This window comes from Polistes fuscatus, unplaced genomic scaffold (genome assembly GCF_010416935.1).
Source record: "Polistes fuscatus isolate 324 unplaced genomic scaffold, CU_Pfus_HIC Scaffold2, whole genome shotgun sequence".
Lineage (NCBI taxonomy): Eukaryota > Metazoa > Arthropoda > Insecta > Hymenoptera > Vespidae > Polistes > Polistes fuscatus.
The window spans coordinates 1,685,365-1,699,293 of NW_025113096.1; the positions used below are offsets into that span (position 1 = coordinate 1,685,365).

At 29.3% G+C, this 13,929-nt stretch overlaps 2 protein-coding genes across 3 annotated transcripts; both read right to left on the bottom strand.

Annotated features, from left to right (window-relative positions):
* Nucleotides 1–320: 320 nt before the first annotated feature.
* Nucleotides 321–3,406, bottom strand: LOC122517053 (B9 domain-containing protein 1). 2 transcript variants are annotated; one of them, XM_043635380.1, is made up of 6 exons: nt 2,966–3,406; nt 2,508–2,619; nt 2,244–2,352; nt 1,689–1,807; nt 1,272–1,371; nt 321–873 (listed from the first exon to the last, which is right to left on the bottom strand). In XM_043635380.1, exons 1-6 carry the CDS (start codon nt 3,089–3,091, stop codon nt 798–800), a joined length of 642 nt encoding a protein of 213 aa, XP_043491315.1. In that variant the 5' UTR covers nt 3,092–3,406; the 3' UTR covers nt 321–797. The 2 variants fall into 2 exon arrangements, with proteins under 2 accessions (XP_043491315.1, XP_043491314.1); XM_043635379.1 differs by having other exon boundaries at nt 321–914.
* A 205-nt stretch (nt 3,407–3,611) lies between these two features.
* LOC122517050 (probable aconitate hydratase, mitochondrial) lies at nt 3,612–9,581 on the bottom strand. Its single transcript, XM_043635371.1, has 9 exons — nt 9,406–9,581; nt 7,801–7,955; nt 7,518–7,684; nt 6,583–7,338; nt 6,295–6,497; nt 5,604–5,892; nt 5,140–5,413; nt 4,712–5,060; nt 3,612–4,634 (listed from the first exon to the last, which is right to left on the bottom strand). Exons 1-9 carry the CDS (start codon nt 9,436–9,438, stop codon nt 4,494–4,496), a joined length of 2,367 nt encoding a protein of 788 aa, XP_043491306.1. The 5' UTR covers nt 9,439–9,581; the 3' UTR covers nt 3,612–4,493.
* Nucleotides 9,582–13,929: the final 4,348 nt, after the last annotated feature.

Genomic DNA, 13,929 nt, shown 5'->3' on the forward strand with positions numbered 1-13,929 from the left:
AAAACTACAGAGAATTCCTAATTCTATCATATATAACTTCTTTCAACGTTGTAAATCCGTAAAAGTTAAAATAAAACATAAATGAACGCATGCCCTCCTCCCTTCTTTCTTCTTTTCCACATTTCTTTTTTCACATTTCACCGTAGTATTCTTTTTATTCATACACATTAAAACTTAATCATAAATATAATATGTAAAAGGGAAAAAAGATTAAAAAACATTGAAAGATAAAATATTATGGCGAAGCAAAAGTTCGTGTTATAAATTATATTATAAACTGCGTAATGAATTGTTGTTGTCTTTTTCTTTTTTTGCAAAAATTTACTTTGTAAATATTAATATTAAAAAATGCACGAACTTTTGGTTCACCGTAACAGCAAATATCCCAGGAGAGCAATTTCATCCAAATCTCAATGAAGGTGTCGTTTAATTCTATGCTATCGCATAGCAATTTCCGGTATTGTCAAATTGTCATTGTGATTAACGACAATAACCAAATCGTTTTGCCTTAAGGTTTCTCTTATAGGAAACTATACTCGTAAAGCCAAAGTATCATAACCGTTTACGTTTTACGAAACATCCCCGTTATATGAATATTAATGAAGATATTTTACATGACACAGCACGCCAATTTACTTTCCTCAAAATTACAGGAAACTACTACTACTACTACTACATTTTATTATATTAAATCCTATTTTTTCAATTAAAATCCTTATACTTTATATTACGTTCATTAGAAGACACCTTTCGCATATTATTTATTATTTTTCTTTCTTCTTTTTTTCTCTTTCTTTTCATTCAAATAAATTATTATAACGTTCGATAGGAGAGATTAAACATTTTCGTAGAAATTTAAATTTAAATTGAACTCTGAAATATTTGTATTAAGGATATTACAAAGATCAAAAAGTCTGAAAATGAAATAAGGACAAAATAATAATACAAAAAGAAGAAGAAAAAAAAGAAAAGAAAACTTAAACAAAATGGCAAAAAAGCAATAGCATTTCATCTACTAAGAACGTATTTATAAACGGATCAAAGCATAGGCATTGAATTGAATGAAATAAATGTTATAAGAGTATACAAGTAGATTTTAATGAGAATTTATTACGAGGAAAAGGAAATAAAGCTAAACGGAAATGTTTAAAAACAAAACAAAACAAAAAAGAAAATAGCAAAGAGATAAAAATGAAATGTAACATTTTACATTGGAGAAGAAACGATAAACAAGAAAATAAAAAAAAGGAAAAACAAGAATTATTGCTTACTTTCCTTTATCTTCTCCATTGTTGTAACCCAGCTTTAAAAAATCTTTCAATACGACGTTAAAGGTCAGATTAACGTGTCCTTGAACCTTCATACGTGTCACTGCAATACATAAAAACATTTATCTCCAGATTCATATCCGATTTATCGTTTGATTCTTTCTTTTACTCGAGAGAATCCGATTTTATTATTTTTATATAATAAATATAATAAAATAATTCCGTTGCAAAAAAAATATTAAATTAGAAAATCTTATTCATCGGAATCTTGTTTATAAATGCTTGTAAAAATTGCGATTAGTATTAAGTATTAATTACTCGTAAAATAAACGAGATTATACCGTATTTAATAGCAACGGTTGTAATTAGTAGCATTTTTTTTTAAATTAAATTACATCATGTAACTTCTGGTTAACTCACGTTCTCGTCCACCACCAGAAGCCAATATTGCTGGATCTATTAATTCTGGTCTTTTACCTGTCAACCAAGCAGCTAATTGTTGCAACGTGGAAGATGATTGAGGAATGTAAACGGAAACTCTGTGTAAATAAAATAAAATGATCAAATAATGAAACATTCGAATGTGTGAAAGTTCTTGTAAGAATTGCAATTATTTTTTTCTTTTTTCCTAATTTTGTAATCGTCGATATTTAAACAATTAATAAACGCGAGACGAATTATTTGCGATAAAATATTTAAAATTATTGCAAATATATAAATTCGATATCTTATCGTTAATAGATACTTCAAATATGTTTTTATCATTTACTTTGTTCAATGATACATATTAATTTCAATTTATAAATTATTATCCTCTAATCTGTTGGACGATAAGAACGTAATGCGTTTTTTTATTTTTTTTCAGGTATGAAATCCATCTTTCTAACTAATTAATTTTCTTTCTCCCCTTGAGATAAGAATAAAAAAAAAAAAAGAAGAATAATTTTGAACAATACAAAATGAGCATTAAATTACCTTTTTTCGTGATATCCCGTTGTAAGAGGCAAATGACATACACCGTAACCTTCGATAACATCATGATCAAACATATCTAATCCGTAAATAGACATTATTAGTTGCGGCCCTGAAAAATATATCATCGATTATTAAAATTAATCGTTATTGCAATTTTTTCAACAATTAATTAATCATTTTTTTTTAACAAAAGATTTTGTACGTATATTTATTCTATTTTTTTTTTGTTTTTCTTTTTTATTGTATATCATCGATTATACTTACATCCATGGGGATTTGTACTTTTAAACGTTATTTCCAACGGGAAGTTCCAAACAATAAGATTTCTTGGATCGTTACTGCATTTGCACATTTGCGTCAGTCCTTCTTCGATTCCCTGAAAAAAATAATTCAATTTAATTTATAGTAAAATATTATATAAAAATTTTAGGGTAGGTTGAAAAGTTTTGAGCTGCAACAAAGAGAAGAACTATACGTTTTATATATATATAAAATTGTGTTCGACCAAAATTAAATTGCAACTCTATGTTAAGTTCAAAACTTTTCAATCCACCACACATAGAATTTCGATGATTGAAACCTATTGTTATTTACAACGATAACTTTAATATATTTCTATAGTAATTTTATTTTGTCATTTCTTTTTAACTTTATATGAAATTAAATAGAAGAAACTCGTGAAAAATTTGAAATAAAATCATTTGAGATACATAATTACTTACAGCAACAACGCTCCATTCGGGACCAAAATGAAACCCGTATTTGCAATATGCATTATCGGTATTGTAGAACTCTGCATATTCAATAGAGCCTGTAATAGATAAAAAAAACTGCCCTTCCACTGACATTATCTTATAAACAACTGAATAAATATATTTCTTTGGTGCGCGTTAATTATAAACTATTATATTTAACAATAAGAACTAGGATAGAACAACACAACACTTCTGTCTTTTACTAACTACGGATTGTATGTTTGGTATATTGAAAACGTGTTGCTATGGGATACGCGCATGCGCAAGACTAACAGAAGTTATACTATATATATACCTATTAATCGCGCCAAATTTAAAAGATTGCGACATGCTATGCACAATTGATTCTATTTTTATTTAAAATTATATATGTTATATACTATATATGTAATCATTCATATATAATATAAATCCTGTGCCGTAAAAAAAATTCAAGAAACATAGATATTGTAATTTTTTTGAAATCCTTTCAGAGTTTGTTATGTGAATAAACGAATAGTTATTAATTACGTTTATTGCAATTTGTTTTCTTAAGAATAAACACTGATAAAGTGAACAAAAATAATTTTGGAAGAATGTATCTTTTTTTAAGAAAGATATAACTATTAAAAGAGACGTGTATTATAATATGTATTTTTTTTTTTTACATATTTTAAGAGTTTTAACTCAGTTAAAAGGTAATTTCGATTTTGTATAGAATAGCTCATAAATATGTAACACAACATATTAAATCTAATAACAAAAAATAAACACGGAAGAAACATAATCAAATAAAATCATCGACTTGAAAATACTGTCGAGTATTTTATTTGTTCTTATTTCATTGACAGCAATTGTACATTTTTCTTTTTTTTTTTTTTAAGTCAGTCAATAACCATATAATTTATATAATCCGTACTTAAAAGATTTTTACATAGACAATAAAACTACGTCTTGTGAATATGTACATAATAACTTGTTGGATAAAGACAAATTCTAATGTCGCCATTTCGAGCAACCCCCTTATTTATCATAAATCATGTATCATTTTACATTACATTTACATAGATGATTGTAAATAAATCTACATGATATTCCAATAACTAACGTCTTTACCCAATGAGAATAAGCAGGAAACCACGATGAAAAAGAGATTGGAGCCATATCGATGTTCTTAATGACCCCAAAAAAATATAATTCGCTAGATACGTTAATAGCTTAAAATCTATGGAATATGTTCTTTTGATAATTCATTATAAGCTTTAAGGTATCCTGTGAAAATTAATCGGAAGTATCGTTTGAATTTTATATATCTACATTAATGATATTGAAATATGGGGTGACATTTGCCTGAAACAATTCTAATGAGGAGTAAAACCTATGAATACAACAATGTTGTAATATTGAACTGTTTTCGAGTGGTTTATAAACGATCTATGCATAACTAGATAAAATTATGTACGTTTCTCAATTTGACATTTTATATTCACTTCCCTTTTACAAGAAAATAATGATCTTATTTTCCCAATGCAATTTCCTTCATACGGTTCAAAGCGGAGCCAGCTTTGAACCAACCTATTTGTTGGTCGTTTAATGTGTGATTTAAACTAATCACATCAACCTTTCCATCTTTGTGTTTGATCTCTGCTTTCACAGGCTGCAGAAATAAAAAAAAATAGCATGTATAGTTATTCTTAAATTATATATAAAACATCTTTATTTAATAGTTAATACCTTGCCAGGAGCTATATTATTCAGTCCAAGAAGACTGATTTTATCTGTAGGTTGAATTTTGTCATAATCACTGGGATTGGCAAACGTTAAAGGCAGTAATCCCTGTTTCTTCAAATTCGTTTCATGAATACGTGCAAAACTTTTTACAATAATAGCGCGACCTCCTAAATGACGTGGTTCAAGAGCTGCATGTTCGCGAGAAGAACCCTCGCCATAATTTTCATCACCAACAGCGACCCATCTAACTCCATTTTTCTTATAATGTCTTGCTACATCAGGTACTGCACCCCACTCACCAGTTAATTGATTCTTTATTTTATTAACTTCACCATTTTCTGAATTAACAGCTCTGAGAATTGAAAATAATAATTTAGAATATATTATTGATTATTGAGTTATCATTTTGATTATATAAATATAATGCTAACCCAATAAACATATTGTTTGAAATATTGTCCAAGTGACCACGATATTTAAGCCACGGTCCAGCCGCCGAAATGTGATCAGTGGTGCATTTTCCCTTTACTTTAATAAGAACAGTCAATTCTGTAAGATCTTTGCCATCCCATTTGTCAAATGGTTCTAGTAATTGTAATCTTTGACTTTTCGCATCTACATCAACTTTTACTTTGCTACCATCTGAGGGAGGTGCATCATATGTATCTAAACCAGCATCAAATCCACGACTAGGAAGTTCATCGCCTGTATATTAAGAGAATGTTAATATATTACAGTTACTTAGCCATTTATAAAACAATTATTGATTAATTATACTGATTATTGTTACTGATAAATAAAACTAGCAAATAACACTGTAAACTAAATATGAGTTGTTTAATATAATATTCATTTAAACAATTATATTAAAAATTAATAGATATAAATAACTGACCAAAGGGATTGTCCAAAAGAAATTCCTTGCCATCTTTTCCTTTTAATTTATCTTTCATGGGATTGAAGTCTAATCTACCAGCAATAGATAGGGCAGTAACGAGTTCTGGACTTGTAACAAATGCGTGAGTTGCAGGATTGGCGTCATTACGTCCTGTAAAATTACGATTGTAAGACGTAACAATAGTATTCTTCTCTCCCTTTTTAACGTCCTTGCGATCCCATTGACCGATGCAAGGGCCGCAAGCATTAGCAAGTACGATGCCACCAAAATCTCGAAGAATGTTTGCCTAATAATAAAACAGAATATTAAGAAAATATCTCTTTCTTTTTATTTATTGATTATATTTATTTGATCTAGATTAAGAATTGGCGTAAGTCACGTAATTAAATAGTATGTGAATATACGTATTATGTATACCCAATATTTGGCACGTATTCAGAAATGTATACACATACAACATAAGTTATAATAAGAATATTATTAAAATTATAAAAATTCTTAGACTAGTTTTAAAAATTAATCTTTAGAAACATAATTAAGCACATACACGTGGTTTATCGTGATATTAGAATTAAGATATCATTGAAATTACCAGTCTTTCTTAAAGATATTCGATAACTGGTAACAAAACTAATTTTAAAATACAGATTAAGTAACGATTAGTAATTTGAGTCAAAAAATAGCTTACAATTCCATCGCGTTCAATTGTAGCACGAATTTGTTCGGATCCTGGCGTAACATTGAATGTAGATGTTGCTTTTAATCCATGCTTTAAAGCTTGTTTAGCAATATTTGCACAACGACCCATATCTTCGTAAGAACTGTTTGTGCATGAGCCGATAAGACCAACTTCGATTTTATTAGGCCAACCATTCTTTTTAGCAGTTTCACCTGAAACAAATTTATATTAAACAACGAACTTTCCATTTTATACGAACAAAAATTAAAAGACAATATATATATAATTAATTAATACCTAATTTAGAAATAGGATGAGCAAGATCAGGTGTAAATGGTCCGTTGACATGTGGTTCCAAGGTGGAAAGATCCAATTCGATAATCTGATCGTATTTAGCGCCAGAATCAGCAGTTAAAAGTTTTTCCCTATATTTATCAGCTTCACTGGCTATTTCACTACGACCCGTTGACTTAAGATAATCTTGCATGCGATAATTATAAGGGAATACAGATGTAGTAGCACCAATCTCAGCACCCATGTTACAAATTGTTGCCATTCCAGTGCAGCTGATACTGTCAACACCGGGTCCAAAGTATTCAACAATAGCACCTGTACCTCCTTTAACGGTTAGAATACCAGCTACCTTCAAAATAATATCCTTCGGACTGGTCCATCCTTTTAAACCTCCTGTCAATTTAACTCCAATAACTTTAGGACATTTCAATTCCCATGGTATATTTGCCATTACGTCAACAGCATCTGCACCACCCACACCAATACATAGGCATCCCAAGCCACCTCCGTTTGGTGTATGAGAATCAGTACCAATCATTAATAGACCAGGGAAAGCATAATTTTCCAAAATAATCTGATGAATGATACCCGAACCAGGGTTCCAGAAACCAACTCCGTATTTAGCACCAGCTGTTTTCAAAAAGGTATAAACCTCTTTGTTGATATCTTTTGCTCGCTTTAAATCTGCATCTCCACCAGTTTGAGCTTCGATTAAATGATCACAATGAATGGTCGATGGAACTGCTACTTTTGGTAAACCTGTAAAAAATATATGTAAAAATAGTTTAACTAAACAATTATAAAGAGATAAGTGTCTACATTCTGAATTTGAATATTACAGTTATATAATAAGGCGTTAACATATTCGATAACCCTCCCCCCTTTCACCTAATTAAAATAAATAAAATCATCATTTATAAAACGATAAGAAAATTTACCAGAACTGATAAACTGTAACATAGCCATCTGTGCAGTTGCATCTTGCATCGCAACACGATCTGGACGCAATCTAAGATAACTTGTACCACGTTCGATTTCTTGTTTATTGGGCTCATCGAGATGAGAGTATAATATTTTTTCAGACAATGTCAATGGCCGGTTCAATCTGCAATAATATTTAATTATTATTAAAGAAAAGAATTCACTCTTCGAACATAAATTTTTATGAAAAAAGAAAAATAAAACGAGTAAAATTAAATCAAATTTAAAATTAATCTTTACCTTTTTTTAACAATCTTTAGAGTATTTTCTAATTTTTCATACGGTAAGTAGCTTGTCTTGTCGAACTTTGACATAGCTACTTTCGCAGCGCCAAAGCTTAAAGGACTTGCACTGAAACATCTTTGTTGGATTTCTGTCGCAAAGACAGCAAATTTCTGAAAGAGATACATATCTTTCAGTAATTATAATATTGCAATAATTAATAGAGGTTAAAGGATTTTGCCTCCAGTTGGATATAAACATGTTTGTGAAATATGATAATCTATTGCGATACATGTAGCAAGAATTTAATCAGCACTGACATATGATATAAATCTCATTGGAAGTATTTAAATTGCAACACCGCTTGGTATGAAAAAATTCATATAATTTTATCTACTATGTATATTGTCTGCTATTAATAGATAGAACTACGTTGCTAAAAATATACAATGTCAACATCCTCATAATAAAAAATTGTAATATATATATACATATATGATATCATTAATAATTAATAAAAAACAATTAAAAATAAAACAAATAAAAATAAAACAATTAATTAATACAGATTTTATTTTATTATTATTGATATTATTATGCAATTTCCTGTGAAAGATATGGTCAGATAAAATGACTTGCTAAAGATAACAATAAAAAGGTATTTCGCAATTTACGAGTGACTCTATTGTTGTTCATTTTAATTCTATTTATTTATGATAATGTGTCTTTATTTAGATTGATACGCTATTGAAGAATATCTACTAGACTTATTCTTTCTTATTTTTTTGAAATCCTAGATATTATATAAGAAATTCGTATCATATTCTACGAACGTTCTTCTTTGAAGTGAGAAAGAGAAAGCATCATTCATTTAACGCGCCAATGAACGATACACTATACAATGTTCGAAATTATAACCTAAAAATATAGAAAGAGCATGATACATATATCTACATTGACTTTTCGATCTCGATTATATAATAAGGCTTTGAGAAGAAATGCATTTTACATTTGAATAAATAATATGCAAAAAAAAAATAATATATACATAAAAAAAAAATAATAATAAAAAAGACACACATGTATTCGTAATGTACAAAAAGAAGGTATTTAAATTACCAGCTGAAAACATAACGTCGAATTAAGAATTCAATTAAAGTAGATTGTAACAGTATCATGTGACAAATGAATTTGTTTTTTTTCTTTCATTCTTTTTAAATTGTTTTCTATTTCATTTTACACTAAAACAATAAGACTCTAAATTTTAATATAATAAAAAGTTTTTTTAATAATGACAACTAAAATTATATAAATAAGATAAGAGATAAAGTTAAATCGATAAAAGGAATTCATTTGATAATCGTTTTTATTTATCGATTTCTTCTTATTCGTCATTATAAATTTTGGCACATAATAATACTATTTTAGTGTCACCAATGACCTCTCTAAAAAAAAGAGGTCAAGTGAATGAGTTCGAGAACAAACTCGTCCGTCAATAGAATATTCTTATGCAAACGTGCTCGTTAATTCGTAATCGGGGATCGATAACATTTTCTGCAATGTATTTTTTCTTTGTTCTTTCATTAAATCGATAATCATTAATTAAAAAAATACAAAGCATACCTGTGCACTTATAATTCGCGTACAATACGACATCGTTGTTATATTCGTCAGATTCTCGTTCTAAATGTGAATAGCGCAAGCGCCGATGGATAAGTTTGCAGAATAAAATATAATTTTTTTTTTGACTCTCGTGGCAGTCCTTCTCAAACCGGCCACTAGAGAACTGATGGAATAAACCAACTGTGTGCTAGTATCAAAGTGAACGATATTACGCGCATGCGCAGTCAAAATAAAATCATGAGAATAATACAGTGGCGACATCTCTACTACTGTTCCGTTCTTTATCGTAAATCTATCTTATCAGCAATTGATTTAAGAATTTTATCTGTCAATTTTGCGAAAGTTATCTTATCAACAATTACATGATAATATAATCTACTTTACTAATAGTAGATAAGAAAAATAAACGATTCGAATTTTGTAGCATCAATTTATCAAAAATTTAAACCTTTTATAACGTTGCAATTAAATTACGGTTGTGTATCGTTGCATGCATTATCTTAACATAAGATTAATTTCAAGAGATATCGTAGAATTTTATTATGTACATTCTTTACAAATAAATATCAATAAATAATAATTAGCAATATGCGAACTTCTATGCTCTATTGAGAAACCTGTCTACCCTTATTTCCATTTTCTTTTTCGCCTTTCTCCACATAGTCCTTGATCGAATCATGAATCATCGTAACAACTTTTACACCCTTCTCTTTCTCTCTTTCTCTCCGAACATTTCCCAACTCTTGTTGCGTGGAAAATGATTTTCTTAATATACAACGATTGTATTTTTAGAAAAGAAAGAAAAGAAAATATTTTCATTAACGTTATCTTAACGTATACATGAATCCTCTCCCCCCCCACCAATATCTTGTTCACGAAATCGGTTTCGCAGATAATTTACGAGGTTTCTTGTTTTTGATAAAATCCGACTTCTCGTTTCGATATCGGTATCATTTTATCATGATCATGAAAAGAGAAAGAGAAAGAGAGAGAGAGAACAAAAAAAATGAAATAAAAAAGGAAATAAGAGAAAGGCAAGAGAGAAAAGACAGTTTCGAGGTGTGGCCAAAATGGCGGCAAATCAAACGAACCTACTATCTCTTGATCCCCATAGAAGGTTCGTGGGTCATCGTTAACGATTCCGATTATTTTTTCCGATAACGATCGATCGAACTCTAAAAAAAAAAACGAAATTGTAAATCGTCCTAACCTACCGCAAAGGATACTAGTAGAAAACGTTTATGGTGAAGATAATACATCGACATCGTTGTAAACTTATGTATTATTAATATCTCGTCGTAAGAATATTACCATTGAGAAATTCCTGATCCTTGATTATGAACAAAAGGTGAACACGACGAAGAAGTCATAAGGTTTGTTTGCATCGAGGTTATCGAAATGAATATCTTTTTTATTTTTAGATCTATATATGATAATAATAAATTGTGTGTTAAGAGAGTGTATATATATATAGAATAAAAATAATCCTAAGTACACACGTATAGGTTAATTTTTGCTTATACCTTTTTTCAAAGCAATTTTATTTTATCCGTTCGCATTTTTCAACCCCACCTAAGAAAAAGTGAAAAATTATAGTTAAAAGTTATGTCGCTTGACCGTAAGGCAAAACACCGTTCATAGTGATCCTGGGGGCACATTCGAGCACTTTTAAGTGTTACTTACATATCGAACATCAATCATTGTTATATCCACCCAAGTTACGCGTTATTGCATAATTTCTCTCTATCATGTGACATTCCATTTCTTTAGGCTAACTGACATAAGTTAGTCGTACTTTTTGATTATACTTCTCTTATTTGGAACAGATATTCACGTTACACGATTTCTCCTTAAACGTTTATTTACTATAATATATAATATGTAAATTACATTTGTGTTATATTGATCTTCCTCGATAGATTCAAATACATCTATAAAACGTAATTGTAATAGTGAACGTAAGTTTAAACACATTTGTTACTAATTTATTTTATGACTTATTTTACAATACGATTATTTACATTTTTAAATAAATGATCAATCTAATATTAACATTTTTGTTGTTGTTGTTGTTGTTGTTGTTGACTTAGTCCAATTTCATAATTATCAGTACACGTAAAAAATAAATGATTTATATTAATAATTTAAAGTTAAACAAAAATGAATCTCAATCAACGATCATCCATTAATTGTTATGGAAATGAAATCAACATCATCGGTGAGGCACTTACCGACTCAACATTACATGATACTTGATTTTATAACTTCAGTATTCAAGAGAGAGAGAAAAATTTTGAATCTCTCAACACTCAAACGTAAAGTGCCGATAATGCCTTTTGTTGATCTTCGGGATTCGAGTCAGTTGATTGCTGCGAAACCGATAATTGGTTCAAGTAGTACTTACTGTGAATAAGATCGATCACATTTTTCGCATCTGTAGGGTTTTTGAGAGGATATATATGTCCTCTCGTTGTACGAGTGGAAAAAGAGAAGGCTCGGAATCGGTCCTTGACATGATTAACTTCGTTGTGGGTGGACCATACTAACGTTTCGACATACTTTTTTTTTTTGTATCTCTGTGATCCTGTTTCTCCTTGTTGTTCAGACATTTGCTTTCATTTTCGTACCTTGTTCGACCGGTCCAAAAAAAAAGTACTTTTTATATTCTTGATTGTAATTCAATTAAACACGATTCTTTTGGACAATTAATGTAATCGAGTTTTTATGTTAAAATATTATTTCGATAATGTTCCTAATTTTAGAATAGGGGAGTCGTGGGGTCCCCATAAGAGATATTTTTATAAACTATTATGCAAGTTGCTAATAAGTCGTATCTTCGCAGCAGGATAATCCACGTAAATAGATCAATTTCGCGTATTTGACAATGTACAGGTGTCATTCCAAAATTTAATAATCTTATTAATTAAATTTATTGCTCATTATAAACGGTATACAACAATACCAATTTTAACGAACGAATTTATAATAATTCAACTAACACTATCGATCTATAACATTACTTTTTTTTTTCTTAAGTATTATTCTCGTAAAAAGAATTTATCAAATTTACGATCGAACCTTTTGGATTGCGGATAAAGCCTTGAGGAACAGAATAATAAAACTTCAATGTTCGACGACGTTTAACGCAACCAATAATTAACTCTCTTACCAATTTGATGTATTCAACATATAATATAATACACACGTTCGAGATCTCTGACACATCTTTTTTTTTCGTTCTTCCCTGTAAATATTTATCGATGTATTTTACAGCGTAATTAAGTTGACAGAAAAAAAATAGTGTTACCCCGTATAATTGTAGTAATCGTTAACAAAAATTACGATCGAAAAATAATAAGAATTTGAAAAGAGTACGAAGTCGTTAAATAACGATGAAATAAAATTAAAAAGAAAGAAAAAAAGAAAAAAGAAGAAAGAAAGGAACGAAGCAAAAACCAAATCTTTCATTTTGAAAAGTTGAAGCATTGCCCCGAGTAAGTAGTAGTAGTAGTAGTAGTAGTAGATCAGAACGAACTACTTTCGCTGACGTAGCCTGGAGGCATTTTTTCGGGTCACGTTTAAACCCAATGGTAAAAGGAAACGGATGCGCTTCTGTCGATGAAACAGATTTCCAAGCGAAATCGAAAGCTCCTTCTTCCGGATATAATTATGCTTATTTGGGAAATGTTAAATAACTAAATTAGCTCAGACTCATCAGTAATTAAGTTAGTAATACGAAGCATGGAAATATATTAATAAAAAACAAGGAGAAAAAAAAAGTGATTTCTTCTTTTTTTTTATTTATCCGATATATTATATCGAATTAATTTGATCGTTTATCAAAAAACCCGTGTCGTCCCGTAATACCTAAAAGTTATTTAATTATCCGATAATCAATAAAGAAATAATCGATAAAATTTTTACCCATTAAATATAATAAAGATCGTTGTCCTTATTTATTAATCGACATTAAAACCTTCACTTCGTGGCACGATTTAAGAGTGCGAAATTGCACCAATAAAAATCGTTTGACAGTGGTGCTCGACGGTGCGTATCGATTGGTCGTTGTATTTTTTTTTTTTTCGACCTTTCTGATCAATCGTGCTGCACAAATTATTATTGCATCGAGCAATGTGGTTGTATTTCTTTTTCTCTTGGACAAAATCTTACAAGCAAACAAATTCGCTAATTACGCACTTTAAACAAAAAAAAAAGAAAGCTAGAATACACGAAAAATATTTAAAATTCAAGTTCACTAAACAATTATGGGAAATCATTGCTTTGTTTCTTCTTCTTGTTTTAAGCGTTAAAAGCATTTACAAAGACATCGTAATTTCTTATTTTAAAATATGTTGAAAAAAAAGATAATCAAATTACAATTGGATTTAAGATAAGATCGTAAAGAAAAAAGAAAAAAAAAATAAACAAAATTCTTCACACGCTTATTACCACAAAATTACGTAGGTATTTGTGTTACTTGTATAATGATTCACTCGTTATACGACTTTGTACGACGAGTTTTGC

Bases quoted from the DNA above. Each gene is read 5' to 3' on its own strand.
- LOC122517053 (XM_043635379.1), bottom strand. From the start codon at position 3,091: ATGTCAGTGGAAGGGCAGTTTTTTTTATCTATTACAGGCTCTATTGAA. The intron at 2,353-2,507 runs GTAAGTATAATC...TATATTTTTCAG, and splicing joins AAGTACAAATCCCCATGGAT to GGCCGCAACTAATAATGTCT. The intron at 915-1,271 runs GTAAGCAATAAT...TTTCATTTTCAG, and splicing joins AATGGAGAAGATAAAGGAAA to ACTTTTTGATCTTTGTAATA.
- LOC122517050 (XM_043635371.1), bottom strand. From the start codon at position 9,438: ATGTCGTATTGTACGCGAATTATAAGTGCACAG. The intron at 7,685-7,800 runs GTAAAGATTAAT...ATATTATTGCAG, and splicing joins CTAAAGATTGTTAAAAAAAG to ATTGAACCGGCCATTGACAT. The intron at 7,339-7,517 runs GTAAATTTTCTT...TATTTTTTACAG, and splicing joins GTTACAGTTTATCAGTTCTG to GTTTACCAAAAGTAGCAGTT.